This window comes from Telmatherina bonti (assembly GCF_933228915.1).
Source record: "Telmatherina bonti genome assembly, chromosome: 17".
NCBI lineage: Eukaryota > Metazoa > Chordata > Actinopteri > Atheriniformes > Telmatherinidae > Telmatherina > Telmatherina bonti.
Window position 1 is genome coordinate 15,514,331 of NC_136615.1, and position 21,714 is coordinate 15,536,044.

The window sequence follows — 21,714 nt, forward strand, 5'->3', positions numbered from 1 at the left end:
TTACCAGCAGTGTTCTGAGGGTTGGAAACCACACTTTTTTCCCCATTCCATACTCATCAATTTACAGTAGCTTTTTACTTTGTGGCAAGATGTCACACACCTGTAGCTGGATATCAACACATTAGCTGATATGATTGTGCATTGTGGCAGATTCAGCAAAGAAACCCAAGAAAATAAAATCAAAGAAACAGAAAAAACAAAGAAAAAAGGAGACAGACGAAGAGATAAGACTTGAGTTAACATGTCAGGGCACTTCAGAGAGAAAAACCTGTTTCAAGTTTATGAGTTATAATGCTTGATCCAATGTCAACAGTGTCACTAGGTCAGACAAATATGGTATATATCTCAATTACTTTTCCCCTGCATGCTGGCTGCAGAAAAGGACAATATTCCAGTGTAATGTCCTTGTTAAACTCTAAATGAAGTACAGGTCAGTTCAATCACTGTCTCTTGTCTTGTAACACACATTAAGAGTTTTTGAAAATGTAGCAGTTGTGCATTAGTTCATATTTATGAAATTTCATAAACGTGCCATGCAAGCTATTCTAGAGGTACGAAATTATTTGGTAACTCAACAACGTAAAGAATTTGACTATTTTGAAACTTTATGGTCGTGCTAAACTCCTACATTTTGCTATAATGCTTTTAATGTTTTCAAATGAAGCACTTTAAAAAGTCTTGTACATAAAATATGCTAAATAAATACAAATAAACTTGTCGTGTCTATGTGCTAGTGCTGCAGACTAGCATGGCCATTAAACATTCTAAAGTGACACTGCTTTGATCTCTCTCCTGAGCTAATTAGGGAGATTTGCATATGGTAAACTAGAAGGTGTTATTTTAGCCGTTTCCCCATTGTTAACACAGACAAAAGCCAGTAAGAGTAAACAGTAAATGGCGGTTACTCCCCAAACCATAATACTAACCCCTCAGCCAGCACGACAACAACCTCCTTTCAAAAGGGGGGGGGGGGGGTCAAGAGACCACATTGTGCTTCTGCCATTTCTGCTGTATAACTATTAAAATAAGTTCTGAAAAGAATTCAAGACATTTAAAGGATATAATAAAGAATCTTTATTTATGAAAATAACACCAGGAAATTGATCTTGAAAGCCATATCATTCCACAGATCTGATAAAGAGAGTGATGAAGATGCAGCCAATGAGTGACATGGTTGAAGCTGAGAGGACCACCACGATCACACTTCCTGCAGCGTTTACCAGAGCTCCAAGTCCTGCACCAACAATGATCTGAGCCAGCTGAACCATGCAGGTGAGCGCCGCGCAGTCCATCCCGGTGCCTCGTAGGCTTTTATTACTTCCTTGTAGCTTCAGTTGTTCCTGGAAGCACAGTGGATAGAAATGTTGATGATAAATGAGGAAAAAGAGAGAGAGAGAGAGAGAGAGAGAAGTCCTTCTGATGTCATTAACTTTTGTATTATGTATGAGGTCAAACGCAATCAGCATTGGGGTAAACAGACTCAACCCTGAGACCACTTCCAATAGAACATAATTCTTTCAGTGCCACCTTGACAGTTTGATATCACCTGATTTGACCTCATTCATCTTGATGAGCTATTGATTTAGTATGTAAGAAAAGAGTATATTTTCTGAGAACAACTGATATCTGAACAAAGTTTGAAGGATGTCGATACAGTTTTTACGGAAGCTGCAGAAGTCAAAACCAGACTTCTATATTGTGATGGTAAAATCTGGGGTAAAAAAGGGAACAGACCGATCCTAATTTGGATTCAAGGCATTAATGCCTGCATTAGTAGCTGGCAGAAATTATTTGTTTTTAACCATCATTAGATGCATTTTATTTGATTTAATTAATTATATTTAGATTTTTGTACCCAGTTTTTCCTGGAGATTATATTTATAGATAGATATTTATAAGTATTCCAGTTACAATAAAGAAACTTTACACGACAAGGTCAGATTGTCTTCACAAACAATTCTACTTATATGAAAACTATGTTTAGTTTTCCTCAGTTCTTAGGGATATTTCCCGGAAAAACCTGGTTGCAGCTGCAGATTTATGCTTTACAGAAAGTCTGCATTCACCTGCAGCATCTGCTATGACCATGTCAGTGTGATTTGAAAACACCCCAGTTCTTTCAGTAAAAGCTTTTTATAAACTTACACCTTAGTCTTTAATGTATGTTGCAGCACAGAAATTATGTTATAACATACAATTTATGATTAATAACAAAATAGGCATGTATTATATTAATCATGTTAATTAGCTTTTCCATATGGTAATCTACAAAGCGCCCTAAAGGCAAAGCTTTCCATACATGTGACAGACATGTGGAGGTTTGCCCTCCAGGCTTTCTAACACAAGGTTAATGTTGTGAAAAGATCTGTTTTAATGCAAACCATGATTCAAATCCATAATTTGTGCACCTTAGAATAAGCTATCACTAAACCTGAAAAGCAAAAAAATAGAAATGTTTCTTTTATCTTTCTGCCAAACCATGAATTACGGAGATATTCTAACAGGTAACCCAAGCCAACATGACCTCAGACCAAACCAGTAAAAGATTTTCAACTTCTAAAACAACTCAGACCTCAAATAAGTATAATAATATTAATCAAATAGTTAATGATCAAGTTTTCTTTTTTCAAATAGAAATATTCAAGCTGAAAGAGCAGGAGGAAAACTGTACGATGTGGTTTTGCTCAGAGCTGCTTGGAGTTTCTAGGTTTGGGTTGTTTTTGATGATGGAAGTTTGCTCCTCTGGTCAGCCTGCTCTAAGAAGCATTTAGCTTGACTCTTCAGCACTTCGCACAACCGCTTTCCACACTCTTCATTCTTCAGTCACAAGGACATGAAAAACAACATGGTTGGCCTTTTAAACATCTTTCACCAGTAATGAGTGTGCAATGCTTTCTGGAAATTTTGGATAGTTTGACTTTGTTTAACTCTGTTAGACTGTTGTATGCATTATGAATGAATTACCTTCTTAATCCACTTCTTTTTTTTGTATTGTCCAGCATTTAAGCAAGCAGAATGATTATCTGGATGCTGTGTTCTGCTGAGCAAATTTACTTTGCCAAGGGGAGCTTTATAGATATAATAATCCCCTTGACTTTTGGAATTCTTATTCATTTCTCTATTTATTTTGTATTATTGTTTGTAGTGCTGAGTTTGAACTGCTGGACCGGACCGGAGAGGATAGAAGAGAAAGACAAAGCTGAGCAAACAGAGAAAACACCTCATAGAGAAAGAGAAAAAGAGAGATAGAAAGAAAAACATACATATACACACACGCAATCGCCTGTATGAACACATATACATATACATACACACACATACAAGCCAACCTTGGATTCCTTGTGTGTGTGTGTGTGTGTGTGTGTGTGTGTGTGTGTGTGTGTGGGGGGGGGGGGGGGGGGGGGTCTTTTGGTTTGGACACCAACCAAAGAGCCGCCACCAGCCCAGATGGCACCAACCGACCACCACTACCCCTCCACTCCCCCATACACACGAACCACTACACCCCCATACACATGCACCCCCACACTTCCCTATATACACACCTTAACCCCCATACATACACCACTCCACTCCCTCATACACATCCCCTACACCCCCACATACTCATGCACCATCACACTCCCTATGCACACACTCCTGACCTCCCACAGACTCAAGTATTATCATACTGCCTCATACCCATACCCACACCCTCACACACATGCACCACAACACTCCCCACACACACACCACCCCACTCTCTCATACCCACACCCCTACTTCCCCACACACTCAAGTACACACCCCCTATGCCCCCATCCTACCATCCACTTGCACCACCACACTCCTCCATCCTCACACCTCTACCCCCACACACACCCAACCACACTCCCCCATATACACACCCCTACCCCCCACACACATGCACTGCCACACCCCCTCCATCCACACCTCATACAGACACACACACACAGCCCATCCTCAATTATCTTGGTCTCAAGGCCACTTCCAGGCACCAGGGCACCTGCACCCCACTGCAGAGGCAGACCAACTTCCTCAGCGGAGGTCGACCCTCAACCCTTGAAAGACAGGGGACAGCCCTGGGCACCCCATTCCACCCTGCAGTGGCACGGCCGCCCGTCATGGAGCCAATACCCGCCGACCCAGCCTCTGCCAGTGGCTTTGCCCCACCGCCGTGAGGAAACCCCAACCGCTGAAACACCCAAGAACCTCCCCCAGAACTGGAAACCCAGCCACCCCAGCAATAAAAGCAGCCAAGATCTCCACTCAGGGGCCACCGAAAGACCCACAGCCACCAGAGTCCCCCAACCAGCCCCCAACCCTGAGTGGGACAAGGTTACACTCTCCCACCTGATGGAGCTGATCACGGGAATGAAATTCATGGCAGACCCATCTTGAACATCCTTTGTCCTGCATAATGGGTTCTACGTTTTGAATTGTATTAGTGGTAAGTTTGAATTCTTCGTCATTTTAAATGCGTTTGAACAGATTTGTGTCCATTCATTTTGAATGGAGTTACTGGGTAAGTCTGCTTCCCATTTAGAAGTTGGGAGGGAGATGGAATCTTCCAGCTTCGATAGTTATCTTTATATTTTGTATAGCAGCTTCGGGGTTGTGAGATTGAAGAATTCTGCAGCCCTGATAGGTAGCTGTAAGTTTAACTGATCAGAAGTGTATTTCTTACCTGTAACAGATTTAATTTGGTGGTATTCTAAGAATTTTGTGCTTCTGATTTCACATTGTAAAGTAATCACATCAAATGGCGAAAAGTTTCCATTTTCTATTATATGTTCCAACTGCTTTCTGCTTCTTTTTTGTCTGAAGCAGCTCAGCTTTGTAATCTGTTAGTAAAATATAAGATCTTTAGTTTTAAAGAGAAATTTTAAAACATTCACTAGGCTCAAATACAAAAACACATCTAATACAGAAAATTACCACTAAAGTTTATGAATTAATTGCCTACTAAATGTGGAATAAAATTGCATATCTTTTTATAAAATATAACTATTTCAGTGCACAACAGTTTTGATATCAAATCCTGATGACTAAATGTCAGTAAACCCCCCTACACGTCCTCCTGATGATTGTCTGCTTTTTTCTTATAGAGGCTTAAGGATACTTTGGGTCTGACTGTACAATTGTTATTGTTTTCTTTCTTTTGCATCTTCTTTTCCTTTCTCTTTTGTTCTGCCTTCCCCCTGTGAACACTTAGTTATTAAAGGGAGCTACATATCTGCAAAACTTCATTACTTTAAGCCCTTTCCCTCTCGGAAAAGCAAGTTTTTCGAGCACATCACTCTTGCCTTCTATGATGCTGGACAAGACAATGTAGAAAAGATCTACAGCATGATTGCAAAACTAAAATAGTGCCTGACTACAACATAATTCTACTTCACAAACTAAGCACCTTTGTGAAAAATGTGGTGATTTAAGAGCCCCAAGAATCTCAAAATGACATCATTTAACCAACAAACGGTGTGGATTTGTTGTGTTTTCTAGCCATTATTAATTGAAGACTATTGGCTCAAAGTGGCTTCAATTCAACAAATCTCCGCAGGAGCAGGTGTTTCACTGACTGTGGACAGATTCTGAAATAAGTCACAGAAGGAAAAATAAATAAATCTTCAAAAGTGCCTCTCTGTTGGTGGCCTCTGGTTGGGTACAATATTTTTTCCTCTAATTAAAACTATGTCAAGCCTGAAAAAATTTGCAGTCAGTCCAGTACCTCTTCTTCACGCTGATACTCTGCAATCAGGTTGAATGGAATTGTGTAGAGTGTGCTGGACATGACGCCAAACACGCTGCAGAGGATGAGCGTGGCGATGACATTCGGGAAGAGGCCAATTAGGCTGGTGCCCATGCCGAACACAAAGTAGCCCATAAAGTATAATCCCTTCAGGCCAATGTATGGGAGCAGGAAGCGCTGAACATCTGAAAACACACAAACACATGCGTCATGGATAGCTACATTTATTTGAGAACCAACAAAGCCACATAAGGTGTGTTGATTCTAGCTAGATGGTGGATTATGTGATAACTGCCTTTGCTTTTATGATACAGAGAATGCATTAAATGTAAAACACTTTGGTATTTAATTAAAACAGGCTATCTTTTATTACTGGGTTGCAAAGAGGAAATAAAACTTCTCCGCATTCAGGATTTAATAAAGACAATGTCGTCATTATTACAAGCATTAGTTGCAAAACTTTGCTTTAATTAAAGCCTATTTTCTCTTCACCTGTTTGAAGTTGTTGCTTTTCTTAGTAATTGCTAATGTAGACCGACAGTTGAACTCACATGTAGATAAACTGGCTTAGTTTGCCTCTGGTAAAACACCTTTTCTGCAGCGCCAGCTAATGAGCGGCTGCAACCTGTAAACCTAATTCATATGGCGGGGAAGCAGTGATTACACGCTGTTATCTGTTAAACAGAATAACCTTGTCAGGCTATTGTATGTCAGGATGTAGACCAAAGATAACACAAACCCACTTCATCATACAGAAAACAAGCAAAGTCACTTACATGAGTAAAGAGCAGAAGACACTGCGTTAATACACAACCCCCAGCAGCCAACTTCTACTCCTCTTTCATATGTGACATACGCTGTAGAGTTGTGGTCTGCATAAGGATTTCCCTTATATACAATCTGCACGAGAGAGGGAGAAACATGAGGAGGAGAATGTTAAACAGCCATCACTCTTCTAGGGAGACTTACAAAGCTTCATTAATGTAAATATCATGTTGGCCTCTTGCGTAATAAAACCCTTAACTGTGTTGTTTCTGTATAAAAAAAAATGGCCAGACACACTAAATCCTGATAACAATGCCTGCAATTTCAGATAACACACTGTGTCTGTGATTAATGAACCCAGGCTGCAAACACATCAGGATGTGAGATGCATCCTTCAATGAGCATGCTTGCTGTGACATTGAAAAGCATTTACCATTATTAATGATAACACACACACACACACGCACACATACACACACACATGGGAAAATAATTTGCTGAATGGACATGTTCTACATGTTATAATGTGCTAGACAGAGGTCAGTGGCATTGATTTGTCTGTAGGTCTGTCTGTCTGTTAGCAACATAAGTTAAAAAAAAAAAAAAAAAAAAAAAATTGATGAAATGTTAATAAAAAGTCAGAAATGGAAAAAAAATAACACGTAGTTGGATTTGGGGTGGCAGGAAGCAGGAATTTGAGGCATCATAAACATCTTATCACTTATCACGCATCACTTATCTGACCTTGAATAATATTTCCAGCTTTATTCAAGACTATATAACTGCCTGATTATTTCTTTGATAAACATTTTTTTTTAAATTATATTTTTAACCTGAGCACTTAGGAATAGGAATAGGGCTGAATTTGAAAGTAGCCACTCCATTAATTGTGTGATATTTACGTTATGTGGTTTGACTTTAAATCTTTTTACTTTTTTGCAAATCATTTCTATGTCATTTTATTATACCCTCTGTTCTCCTGATGAATATGTAATCACAACATGAAAAGCTGTCTGATGTCTCCTAGTTCTACATATGTTGTCTCTCCCAGGCTCCTCTGTTTGCCAGCTTTTGGGAATCTGCATTCTCACTCCCTTCTCATCAGATCTAGATCCACATTATCAGAGTCCTCAGTGTAATTTCTAATTTGCCGTTTTTCTGAGAGACAAAACTCCCTTTTTGTCTGAATTAGACAACATGAGACCACCCAACCTTGCTGTCCTTAAAAATCCTCACCCAACAAGATGCAAATCAGGATGCAAAAATGCTAAAAAAGTTACTCACTGAGGCAAAAACTTATGACAAGGATTCCTGTCCCATGTGATCATCAGAGAGTTTCAGGGGAAAAAAAAGTCTTTTGTTAGAAAAAAAATTTGTAGGAAAATCATTGGGCTATTGCTGTTCACACAAGGACATCACAGCAGGAGGCCTTCTGCTCTGCTCCCAGTTGGAGATGCAGAAGGGTGGAGGTGGGGGTTGGTGCAGGACACAGCACGTCATGCAGAAATTACTGCGGAAATCATTTTATCTTTTTGTGTTGAGAACAGAAGATGAAGGTCTTGTTGTGTGGTACGTGTTGCACAAAGAGGAAGCTGAGAGCAGCAGGCCAACAGAAAGGACAAACTCTCACCAGCACACACACTATGATGTGGACAGCAGTTGCAAATGGTTTTGAAAGATTTTAGATGACTTAATGTAAATTCTCACAATGCACATGCAGAAAGGACGGCTAAATTTCATCACCTGCCTCTCTGGACATTCATGGTTCAAGTGACACTAGGGACAACTTCTTTCTTTTCATTGAAAGGAATCAAAGGCAGCAAAGTTGAAGTTTAATCTTAATTTTACTTTAAATCAAACATTTAATAAACTGACCTGCTGGTCATGAGTGAATTTATGTTGCTTGATGATCTGTGGTCCAATGTCATCTGCAACTTGCTTGAGCATAACTAACAATATCGCAACATCTTTAACTTTACAAACAACAAACTTACTCTGTTTAGGACAGTATTATGTGCATTTGAATTTATTTTGCAAAACAAAATACAATTGTGCTCATATTTATTCATACCATTTCATGAAAGAAGGAAAAAAACAGCTGCCTGTAAAATGAGCTGAAATTTACTAAAGTAATAATAAATGAAAATTTGATGAAAATCATTACATTATTTTCTAATTCTGGTTCAGTAGAATTTAAAAAAAAAAAAAAAGCAAATAAATAAGATCATTTATTACATATTACATCACTGATAAACTAATATTTTGTTGAACGATCCTTTAATGTTTCCGATACAGTCAGGTGTTTTCTGTTCTTCTCAGTCAGACTTCTGCACCTGTTGACCTGTTTTTTGTCCCACTGTTCAACAGAAAAGTGCTCTAATTTGTCCAGGACCAATTTGTTTGTTTGTTTGTTTTTTCTTTCTTCAACTTATTTAAATGAAAAAACAGTGTCTTATATTACTAAATTATATTTTTGCAAATTTTTAGTTATTGTTCCCTTTTTTAAAATATCCAGTTTTTTGAGTGACTGTTGTAAATTCTTTTCTTTATTGAAAGAGTATGAATACATATGAGCACAACTGTACCTATTTTACACATTCACACATATTAAGTCATTTTTAGTTGTTGGCTAAACTGTGCATAAACTGGCTTAACCTTCCTTTGGTTTGTTGAACTTTAAAAAGGTAACAGATCTACTTTTAATAGTTTTGGTTTCAGTGGATATACTGTACTGTCTACAAGGTACAAGGATAGTTCAAATTTGTTCACAAAAGTTTGGAATATTTCCACTAAAGCAGATTATGCCTAGTTCACAATATGGTGGAGAGAGGAGGCAAATGAAAGGCAGAGGAGGAGATATTTTTATCCTATCGATAATTTCATACCTACATTTAGTTAAGAGACAGTAATTGAAGGATGGGAATTTATTTTTATGCAAATTGGGGTAGGAGTGTGTAAAGCGAATGTGTATGTGCTGCGTTTGTGTGAGTGTATATCTGATTTCTTGTGAAAAAAAGCTTTTTATTATGCATGAATTGTTTTTATAATGTAAAGCATTTTGCATTGCACTTCACATGAAAAGCACTTTAGAAATTAATTTTGATTTGATGATATATTATCTCATCAAGCAGTTAAAGAGTGAGATACTGAAAGCCGACACAGGCAAGCAAAAGAGAGAACATAATGTTGTGGTTCAGTGTGGAAAATCTCTACAGAAACGTCAGAGAAAATTTGAAAGATGCCGTGGTCTGACACGCTACCACTTCAGATCATCCCTAGAACAGTTCAGGACTCCAGTAAATCTCTGAGCACAGACTATAATGTTTGCTTAGAGTGACAATCGGTGCTAATTTAATAGGCTCCTGTGGACCTCCACAGCTCAGGTTAACGTAAAACAAAACGAGAAATTTGCCATTGATTTGGCTTTTTTGTTTAATAAGTATCTATTAACAGACCTGGCTGGTAATCAATTTATTTACCAAAGTATGTTTGATGATGACACTGTGGAGAGTGAAAAAACATTCAAGATAATCTGCCACTTCCAATTTTATCTAAAAGACATCATCACGTCTGTAAATATAAAGAATTTCACAGCACAGACATTGGTTTTAGTCATTAGATTGGTGATTTATCATGATGACACTTGTAAATTCTGGATTTTACTGGAGCAGCATGATCAGTCTGGAAATAAATTAAGCAACGGTGACTTGAGCTGCCTCAAAGTCACATTTAGACACATTCCTGGACACATTCATCTTAATTTTACAGATTCGGTCCAGTTTTACTCTGATATGGATGGATGGATGGATTGACTTGATAAAAAGATGGAATTCTCCTAAAGAAAATGAAAGTGCCACTCAGCTGTTGTAAGCCATGCTAGCTTCCTGCAAACTGTAGCATCGAAAATCACGTGCAGACCCAGAGGTTACCATCTCTCATTTAACTACTGGCAATGACCACAATACACAATACAACAGTAAATTATTTTTATGTTACAAAAAATTAGGCTGGCCCTGTGATGTACTGGAGACCTGTCCAGGGTGTCCCTGCCACTCGCCCAACAACTGCTGGGATAGGCTCCAGCTTCCCTGCAACCCTGAATTGGACTAAATAGTAAAGGAAATGGATGGGAAAAACTTAGGTTTGCATTTTGATCTGTATTCTTTTATTTATATGTGATATTTTGCCATGTGATAAACAAAAAATATGACAAGTTAAAAGTGCAATGTAATTATTGAGTAGAATATGTCATATTCTATCGGTTCATTGTGTTTAATATTATAAATGTGTCGTTTGGCACTTTTTTTTTTTGCACAGAATTCCCTTTTTTTGCCCCTTACAGTTTTTATTTCTTTTTCAGTTTTATTGTGCCTGAATAAAACACTTATTAAAAATGAAAAATGTGAAAAATCTTATAACAAAGCCAAAAGAGACATTTTGAAATATCTTGCTTGGCTCGACTGGCAGATGAAAAGACAGATTGCATCCATAGTACTAAAAATCCGATAAAACTGAAAGAAGCAGCCAGTTTGAGAAGCTAGAACAAGAAAATAATTGTTGAAAAATACCTTGAAACAGTGAATTAGTTATCAAGTTTGAATTAGAGATGAAGAGCTTTCTTCAGTGAAAACAAAGCTGGGGAACTAAAATGTAAACTGGCAGCCCTTTTATTCCATTAGTCTCATACTAGTTTGGGTTATGACATCATTTAGTTTACGTTTTATATGCATGGAGTCAACCCCACATGCAGGCAAAAATAAATCAATACCTGTCCCATGAAATCAGTGAAGAACAGCATGTTGCAGAGAAAAGCTGCCCATCCAAGGAGGTGACTGACGCACAGGCAGCGGTAGTGGCTTGGCATGTTGACAATGGCTTTCATCAGAGACTTGAACGTCATCCTCTTCTGTTCCTGCAGATAAACAGAGAGATCTGAAATCAGCACTAACCTACACAGCCCTTGTTGGGGGAAAATTGTTATGAGTTTGGTTTGTATTAAGTATTAGACATATATGCATTGATTTGCTGTGATCCTGCTGTGTTTTGTGTCTATGCACAAAGCTTTCTTTAAGTCATATGATCCTTGTCTGGAATGTGCATACAAAGTCTGAGACAGGAAGAGTTTCCTGCAGGGCATTGGTTTTTGTCAACTGCTTGGTTGACCAGTTGTCTAAAGGTTAGAGGTTAAAGGTAATAAAGTAATATAGTGAGTGATTGATGCTTAGTGAGTTCAGTTTAGTCTTAAATAAGAGATAATGATTGTTTCATATGGTGTGCTCAGCAACTAGGAGGAGTTAAGCATGGTTTATAATCGGGTGTTACTTCAGCATCTGCAGAGAGAGTTCTCTCTCCAAGCTCCAGCGTGTGCTTGTATTAGTTTATAATAAAATGTTCATTGTAAGAAGACAGTTGACTCTTAGATGTATTACAACTTCTCAAGACCAGAGTATTTTCCACCACAGTTTTTGGGGGCTCGTCTCGGGATCCTGCGTCAGTCCGCCCAGGTTGGTGATAGACGGGTTGGCCACCTGAATCCACAGATTCATCCTAAGAACCTCAATTAGAGAATTTCAGAGGACAGGACGTCTTTCTCCCACCCGTGGTCAACTACGCCAGGACTCCTTCTGAACCAGTGTGAAAAGACAATGGTGAGAAGTGTTATTCTAAATTTACATTAATTTTCAGACTCAAACTGGAGTCAAACATTACTAGAAATTTATCACAAATTAATAATCAATATCTTAATTAATAATCACAATATTTTTCTGTTTTGTGGTCAATTGTCTTCATTATTCTCATTGTGACAGGGATTCTCCTCCTCACCTCCTCATCGAAAGAATAACTCAAGGGATAAGAGAATAACTTAAGACGAGATCAGGTTGACGTCATAAATAAAATCCTGTGAGTTTAAGTTAAGTTTAGGTTAAAGTTTAAGTTAAAAATCGTGAGTAACAAGACCAAGTCGTAAGTGCTGTGAGCTAGACGTAGCAAGACCAGACCAGTAAATCTTGTGAGTTACAAGACCGAGACCAGTAAATTAGTCAGTAAGTCCTGTGAGCTCGAGAAGCAAGACCAGGCCAACCTTGAGTTAGAAAATTGAGAGGAAAGCCATCTTGAGTGAGGAGGAACAGAGAAGAAACTGTGTGGGCTGGTTTCTGGAGACATTGAGAATTTTGCCTGATAATTCTACAAAGGTGTGGGATTGACCCTCTGTGTACATCCGCTGCAAACAGAACTAGTTCCTTTGCAGTAGGAGGTTGATGTACAGCACCATTAAGAAGTTGAAATCTCTGTCTTCATGTGAGGGGAAACTGGGGTGGTTGTGTAAAATTTCCTGTGTTAAACTTGATTGGACTGATTGTGTGGAGAATTAAAACCACGTCTTGTGAAGCCACACCGGACTCTCGCAGGAGAGCCTAGAAGCTTGTGTGGGGGTAGACAAACGTGGGGGCACGACCCATTCACATGCATTCATCCAACTGTTGAAGTGAATTGTTTGTGTAAAATCTAATTTACTGCAGTAAGAAAAAAAAAAAAACAAAAAAAACAAACAACAAAAAATGTATGAGAGAGGGAAGTGAGGAAAAGAGTGTGTTCATTAAAGGCCTTCTGCTCACTGAAGGAGATGATGTCATAGCATGTTAGGCAGAAACAAACATATAAATCCTGTGTAAAATAGCTGCTTGTGCTTTTCTTCCTAAAGCTTTTATAAGAGCATAAAAGCCACTCCCTGTATGAATGTGGAAACCTTTTCCTAAGGAAAAACAATTCTTTATTATCACCTGAGAACATTTTAAAGAGCAACAACATATTAAGAATGAAAAATCTGAAATGTGAGAGATGTGATTTATAGTATTAGGAACTTACTATGTTAAATTACTGTACATTGTGTGGGCAATAAGCTTAGGTTTCTGTCTGTTCCCTTTCAGACATTCATAAGGTGATTTTTATTCCTTTACTACTGCTATTATTAATTTATGCCTAGCATGTCTAAATAAATCTAGATAAACTGGAAATAAATAATGCAGCTGAAGGATGCTGAAAATAAGCATAATGTTAGGAAAAAAAGAAAATTCTTGACCTTAAAACAGGAATGGTGAACCAACGTAACTTTGCTAGAGTAAATTTCCCTTGCAATAAGTTCACTTTAGCTAAATGTGAGCTAACGGCGAGAGGAGAAGTTCTCAGAACAAGTGTATCTTCTTAGCAAGATCATGTTCAGCTTTCCCAGGAGAGAACTGAGTTATGAATCCACTGATAATATAGTCTCACACACACAATTACAATGTAATATTCAAGTTACATGATGTTCACAGCACAGAACATGGTCCACATAATATGTTTGCCACAGGATTCAGAAGAAAACTATTATAATTATGAGGCTATGATCTTTATTTTCCCCTTACTGGAGAAGAAAATACACCACATGACCAAATGGTTCAGTCTCAAAAGCTCGTCTGCTGTATGGTGTTGGACACATTGCAGCGTTCCCTTCTAAACCCTTGTCAGCATGCAGCTTGGTCCACAGGGACCTCAAATGTCTATCTTGCCTGAAGGGGATTCAGAGGAGGGGCTGGGGGAGAGTGAGTTCTTGATCCGGGTCACTGCAGAGTTCTGGGTGTCACGCGTGGTCAGTCAGGAGACTGGAGCAGAAACGGTCCCTACAACCTAAAGCATCATTCCACCTCCCTTCTGTGTCAGCTCTGAGTCCTGGAGCAGAACCTGATATGCAGATGTGGCTGCATGGACCCGGCCGCTGCTGATGGCCTGGAGATCCCAGAACCAGAGGGTCTGGCAGAGCCCTGTTGGTTGTGACTGTGAACAGTGTGGATATGGCTCCTATGGTGGACATGTGAGCTGGATTTTCACCTTTGACCTCTGGAGGTGATGGATCCTCCTTGTCCTCAGACTGTGTTTCAGTTGTGGAATTTTCTGGAAGTAAAAGACTAACGGATGTGGCCGGCAGGCAGCACAAATCCCACCCCGACTACAGAATCAGATGATGTTTTCTGGAATAAGCTGCACCCTGATTCTGTCAGAAAGACTGTTCGGTTCACTCAGTTCTCTGTGGAAAACCTGGATCTCCTTCCTTGAACTTTGCCTACTTTCTGATCCTTTACATGTTACTCTTAATTAATTACACATATGAATCTGATTTATCTACCAGGAAGCTTTGATGAACATGTGTCGGGCACTTCCTGGCATGAATTTCTGATTGTATGCTGATTGGAGGAGAGCATGGTGGCTGTGGTGCGTCTGACTCCTGAGCAGATCGAGTGATACGAGCTGAATGATTATCCACAAGACCAGGCCAAGAAATGAGGCCCTACAACCAAACATTTACTCACTGTTTCTGCTTAGCTTTATACCACATTTATGAGCATGCATAAAATTTTGCACTCCTGCAGACTTCTGCAACTGAACAATGTCACAGACATCTCTGCTTTGCTGCAGGGAAGCTGAACAGTTCATACAGACAAGTCAACTTCTGGCACGCTGTGCCTTATAAAAAAAAAAAAAAAAAAAAAAAGTGATGAATACTAAGTTTTTAATGTTTGAGACAGAATAGATGTCAAAAGAGAAAAAATAAGCCGCTATATGACATTAAATAAGAAGGTAGCTTTGTAATTTCCTGACTTCAGCGAATGCAACACAGGTACAACAATCTCCGTGTTTTATTTGCTGACAGCCGGTGTTTTATCCCTAATCTGAATTCATTATTTTGAATTAAAGCAGATATGCTCAGTGGTTAAAATACACATCAGATGATTTTTGTTTAAAGAGTAGAACCAACTCTTGCGATGGCTGCCAGTAAACAGACCAGTCTCTTAGTTAACACGCTTAATAAGTAAACAAACAAGTCATTTAAGCCCTGTATGTCTTCAAAATAACATGAATATGAGGCAGATTATTTGTAACAGTATTGATACTTCCAAAGTTAAGCTAACTATGCTAAACCGTTAGCCTTGGCCTTTTCTGTTACACACGTTTGCATTAAAATCATTAAGGAAGAAATGCTGTGAGTGTGTGCACGTACATGTGTGCGTCGTGTTGTTGTAGATGAAAACAGCTTTACCATCAGTATTAGAAGTTTGTTTCTAAATGCTGCTTTAGTTCAAATGTAGATAGAAAACAAACAGCTTTATTATGACCTGAAGGTCTCTGGCTGTTCAGTACCTGAAGTCCAGCTGTTAAAGATGGGTTTACATCTTGTTGCTTTATGCTTATGTTCACAATATATTTGGAATAGAAAGCCAGTCTTATTATGATCTCAGTTTTGTGTGTGTTGCTCCTGAATGGGTCTGTTGGAGTCTGAGAGAGATTAAATCAACAGTTCTGAATGAGCTTTATTTAATATATGCAGAGATTCTTCAGTGTGGTTCTGCTTCTGTCATTTAGCAGACATGACATAAACAACACGAGCAGTAAATCAGAAAGGAAATTCCAGCATGGATAAGTGTTGGTCAGACTGCTGGGAGTCCAGTTTGACATGTTCTGCTATGCAGTGCTAGAGGATTTTTCTGGTTGTTGGTTAAGATGAGACTACCTGATAGGAACTTTGCAATAAGTAATTAAATGAATTTGGTTACTTTGAATGATTACCTACCAGATAACTGAGTGGCCCTAACTGTTGCTTTGTATTGTTCATGTTTTACTCCATGACTGTTTAGCTTAAACTGACTATCCTCTGCACCCCCCAGGCCTGGCCCCTGACCGACCTCTAGTTGACCCTGACTTGATTTTCCTTTTGATGCTGTTTGCTCTGACTGTGACGCGGTGGAGGCTGCAGCTCTCCCGTCTCAGTTCTCATTACTTGAGCTTACTCTTTAGCTGAAAACGAGTCCATGTTTTGGCGCTCTCTTATGAATGACTTTCTGGATGCCATTTTCCTGAATGTTTTCCTCCCACAGGTTGCAGACGGGGAAATTTCCTTCTGGCTCTCTTTTCAGGTCTTCCTTGGACCAAAAGTACTTTTTCTGGTTCTGATGTACATGCGCATGCGTAACATGGAAACATGGGCTTTTTTGTGATTCTTTTTGCAGGACCCTCACCCAAGTGGGCATGGTTCCTTCCAAGACTGCCTGTTCAGACACAGCTCTGTGTGAAAGTAATGTTTTAACATACTGTCCTAACCTCATAAGAACCCTTTTCAGGCATTTGCACACAGGTGAAAGCTGCCCTTCATGAATCAGCATCTACGCAGCTCTATTCACTTCAGCCGGGAGATTTTGTCCTGATAAGAAGCTTTAAACATCAGCGCTGGAACCAACATCGATGGTTTAGGCCATTTCAGGTTTTCCTGACGACCCAGACAGCGGTAAAGGTCGCAGAGTGAGCTGCTTGGCACTACAGATTGCTTGAACCTCCTGAAGCTCTTCAGTCTGAAATTACAGAAGTATAACGCACCACCCAACAAAGGGCAGAATAATCCCTGTGGTTGCGTGGGTAAGTGAGATAGTCTACTCTCACGCCTGAAGACCAGCCTTCGCTCTCAAGCAAGATCAGTGTGAGGTGAAAAAAAGCGCTCCACTGCCACTGTGATATGCCAAGTCCCACCAGAACGCCGACGGTGTCTTCACTACACCTCTGTCACCCCCTAAGAGGAATGATTTGTTTCCACTTTTCTTACATTTATTGTTAGACTCAGATTTTGAAGCTGATGAATGGCTCCTCACTATTGTAATTTCTGAAAGATTCTTTTAAAACCTGATAGGCATGAGGCTCCTGATGTTTTGAGAATGTTGTCTTCTGTATGTATTTTTGCGTTCTGATAACAATTTCTCTTCTTATTGTTGGTCCTGTAGGACCAAGAGGAGGGAGATGTTGGGGGAAAATTGTTATGAGTTTGGTTTGTATTAAGTATTAGACATATATGCATTGATTTGCTGTGATCCTGCTGTGTTTTGTGTCTATGCACAAAGCTTTCTTTAAGTCATATGATCCTTGTCTGGAATGTGCATACAAAGTCTGAGACAGGAAGAGTTTCCTGCAGGGCATCGGTTTTTGTCAACTGCTTGGTTGACCAGTTGTCTAAAGGTTAGAGGTTAAAGGTAATAAAGTAATATAGTGAGTGATTGATGCTTAGTGAGTTCAGTTTAGTCTTAAATAAGAGATAATGATTGTTTCATATGGTGTGCTCAGCAACTAGGAGGAGTTAAGCATGGTTTATAATCGGGTGTTACTTCAGCATCTGCAGAGAGAGTTCTCTCTCCAAGCTCCAGCGTGTGCTTGTATTAGTTTATAATAAAATGTTCATTGTAAGAAGACAGTTGACTCTTAGATGTATTACAACTTCTCAAGACCAGAGTATTTTCCACCACACCCTGACAGGAAAAAAGTCCTCTCATTACGCTAATTGTTTTCCTGACAGGAGCTCAAAACACTTAACAACGAAAAAAAAAAAATGCAAACACCATTAAAACCTCAATTATAATTAATAAGTGGTTTCATTACAGTCTCAAAAGGATGAGATCAAAATTCAGAGACAATGATGATGATAATGAGAGAAATAAAAGCAAAATAAAAAAAATGCTTGCAACAATTAGCCACAACCTTTCACAACATATCTGATGTGTAATTAAAATTGCAGCACTAATAATGAAAACAAAAACCTTCTCTGTAATATTCACTAAAGACTAAATAGAGGACCTAGTTACTGCCAGTAGGATAAAATCTGCAAAGGGGAAAAGATTATTATACAAACATCTCTGACATAACATAGTCCAAATAAAAGAAGAACAAATATATCTTATCAAAGCTAAAGATGGATGATCACACTCGAGTGAATGTGTCTGCTCATGTGGATCAATTGCAGTGGCTTTTCACCAAATATTTTGTGTGTCTTTTGTTTCCAGCAACCTTTGCATGGGTGGGGAAACATGTCTTCAGAAGTCAAGCTGCCATCTATGAAAAGAATGGCTCTTTCAGTGTCAAAACACAGCTCAGCTAAAGGTTTCTATCAGATCTATACATGGTGATCGAAGACATTTTTGTGAATTCTGGGTCAGTTCTATCCAAAGCACAATGAGGCAAAACATAGGCACACAATAAAAAAGAAAAGAAGTACTGATAATATTGGACAACTAGAAGCCTTTACAAACCGCTTCTCAGAAGGGAAAAAAAGGCAAAACACTTTAGGACAGTGCTGGGACAGTTGAATTTAACAATGGATGACCAGAAAAATGAAAGATGGATGTAAGGAGATGTGCAGGAGAAAGATTAAGACCAATGTGAATCAGTCACTTGTGAGTTGGAAAGATGCACTGAACTGACTCCATCTTGACAAAGACTAAACTTTTTAAAGAAAAGCAACACTTTTAAAGTGCATCTTTGAGGAAAATACAGCACAATAATGACCTAGAACACACATTAAAAATGGTTTAAAAAAAAAAAAAAAAAAACTAACACCTTGCAACCAAAGAATACTAAGAAGTGCTGTCTGTTCTGGACTTTGATCCGTGTAACATGGACTCAGTGTAGCTTTAGAAACTTAGACGTTTTCAGGAAATCCTTCCACTCTTGCTCTCAGCGAAGGTGGACGCTTCTATCTGCACTCCTGTTTCCACTCTCTCCTCCCACTCTGGCCTGCGACTTTGGCCTGTCTGACTTTGAGCCTCTTTTTACATCTCTTTACTTCCACTCAAACTACATCATGGAATTGATCGGCTGGTCTATCAACGCAATTGATCAAATTTTCTCAACCCGAAGATCGGGCAGAGGGGAGCCCGCATGTCCTGAGGGGACGCTTCCGGCTGGATACGTTCAGGACTCATGGGCCAGATGGAGACTGATGTGTCTGGCAGTTCTGTCCTCTGAGGACGTGGAGGATGTTTATATCTTTGGATTATTGGTGATCGAGATTCTGCCGATTGGCGCTGGTGGAGTCCTGATCTACCTCAAGACCTGTGAGATTCTGGCAACAACTGGCAGGCTGCCAGAATTCGGCTGCCAATTCCTTGGGCCAAGGCAACCCCCCCTGAGAACGGAAGAAGACATGTTCATAGATGCTCTGTCCCCCTCCTCATCTACCCCCAGCCCCCTCCCACATGACTCACTGCCTTCCTGGACTTTGTGTGTCTTGTTCAGTCTGTGCTTCAGTGTAAGAGGTGGTTTTTTTTTCTCTGTATTTTCGGACCGCGTCTTCCTGGCACGGCCCGGAGTTACATGACCATTTTTTTGCCCTCGACCCCCTGTGATCCTATTGTATCTCTGTTCTTATCTATTGTAAGGCAGTGCTGGTATAATAGCTGCATGGCCTAAGCTTAAGCTCAGTTCTGTATTGCTCTTTTGTCATGAATGTTACATGTTTGTATGTCTGACCTTGGATGAGCTGGCTTGAACTCTGAATTTCCCCTCAGGGATGAATAAAGTATCTTTTATTTGATTTGATTTGATTTGAAACACTTGATATGCCATCACATATAATCAGGTTGTGTCCTGTTTTGTCAAGTTCATATATTCAAGTGCATGCTGGCAATGATGGAAATTGAAGGTGAATATAAGCATTAACAAATTCTCAAATGAATGTGCATTTTCCAGATATCAGTTCTGCAGGAACGGTCCAGACGGTCCAGGTCTAGAGTGATTGATGTTCACACCATAAAATAATGATCAGCTTAATGTATGATTAAAAAATGATTTCACTCAAAACTCATGTTGCAAAGATAACATGATCAGCGTTTCTCCAGCAGGGTATTAATTATAAGATTCCCAAAGACTCGATATTCCCATAAACAGCTTTGAGAAAAAAAAAAAAAAAACTAAAGAAAAAACTGAAAGAAGAAAAACCCTCAGGGATGGATGCAGTTACTGAAGACGACGCAAAAACAACTCTAAACAAAGATTAAGAAGTGCATGAAGCGCTACAAGGAAAATGAGAAAGTCCGCTTCAGTAGAACATTTGTGGTCAGCAATGAAAAAAAAAATCACCAGCTTCAAGGTAAAGAGGGAACAGACTGATGGAACCATGGACAGAGATAATGAGCTGAACATGTCCTTCCTCAGGTTCAGTTCAATATCCCCACCCTGTCACACCCCCACTCTGTCACCTTGCTGCTCAGCCATAGATCTTAACACAACCTCATCCCTCCACATCAGAACACGTGACCTAATCTCCCTCCACCTTTAGCCTGTTTGTCTTCAGCAGTCAGGTGAAGAAATAACTGGAAAGACCGAATCAGAACAAGGCTGTGGGTCCAGATGGTATCAGCCTCAGGGTTTTGAAAAATGTCTAGGACAGCTATGTTGGCATTTTCAGCACCTTTTCAACACCAGCCTAAGTAAAAAAAAAAAAAAAAAAAAAAAAAAAAAGAGCTCCTGCTTTCTCCAGTACCAAAAAATTCCCACCCATCTGAACCAAATGACTACAGACTAGTTGCCCTTCCAGCTCACATCATGAAAGCCCTTGAAATACTATCACTGGTTGGCTTGCCTCAATAAGGAAGTGAGCACATTTTAGGACCCATTACAGTTTTCATATTGCAATGGACACCATCATCTGCCTGCTTTGAAGAGCCCGCTCTTATGTACACAGATCAGGTAGAACTTTGAGAAAATTTTTCTTTGATTTCTCAAGTGACTTAAGACAATCGAGCCTCCTCTGTTATGTCGGAATCTCCATAAAGGTGTATACATCCACAACCACCTCTGGAATGATGACTACAGCAGACCACAGTTTGTGGGAGGAAAAGTTATGTGTCTTAGATGGTGGTGAGTAGCTCTGGAGCACCACAAGGGACTGTACTTTTGCCATTTCTCTTCACACTGTACACCTCAGACCACCGACAAAACTGCAACCTGTCATCTGCAGAAATACTATGATGACTGCAGTTGTGGGGTGTATCAGTGATGGACAAGAGGCGGATTACAGAGAACTGGTCAGTCACTTTGTAAGATGATGGATGTCGAAACAGTCACTGCATCCTGAACTAAAAACAAAAGAGATGATTGTGGATTTTTTGGAGGAACAGGAAACAAACAAAACACTGACTACATCCTGGGAGAGTTGGTGGGGGAATGAAATTGCCTCAGAGTTTAGCTAGACAGCAGACTGGACAGGAAATGCAACATATCTACAAGAAGGAAAAGTAGACCCTGCACCAAGATGTTGCAGAACTTTGATAGGACTGTTGTATAAAGTACAAAGAACTTTGCAGACCTTTGTTGAGGCAGTACCATCAGAGCCAAAGCATTAAAGCCAC

General features: G+C 39.5%; 1 protein-coding gene across 1 annotated transcript in view; it reads right to left on the minus strand.

The window, feature by feature from the left end:
* Positions 1 to 1,118: 1,118 nt before the first annotated feature.
* The window catches only part of slc45a2 (solute carrier family 45 member 2), a gene marked incomplete at both ends in the record, with an annotated part of 35,513 nt that continues 14,917 nt past the window's right edge, over positions 1,119 to 21,714 (minus strand). The window contains 4 exons of the mRNA XM_079256196.1: positions 1,119 to 1,340; positions 5,729 to 5,934; positions 6,526 to 6,649; positions 11,283 to 11,426. Of these exons, the coding sequence (XP_079112322.1) occupies positions 1,119 to 1,340; positions 5,729 to 5,934; positions 6,526 to 6,649; positions 11,283 to 11,426 (696 nt within the window). The remainder of the gene's footprint in view (positions 1,341 to 5,728; positions 5,935 to 6,525; positions 6,650 to 11,282; positions 11,427 to 21,714) is intronic.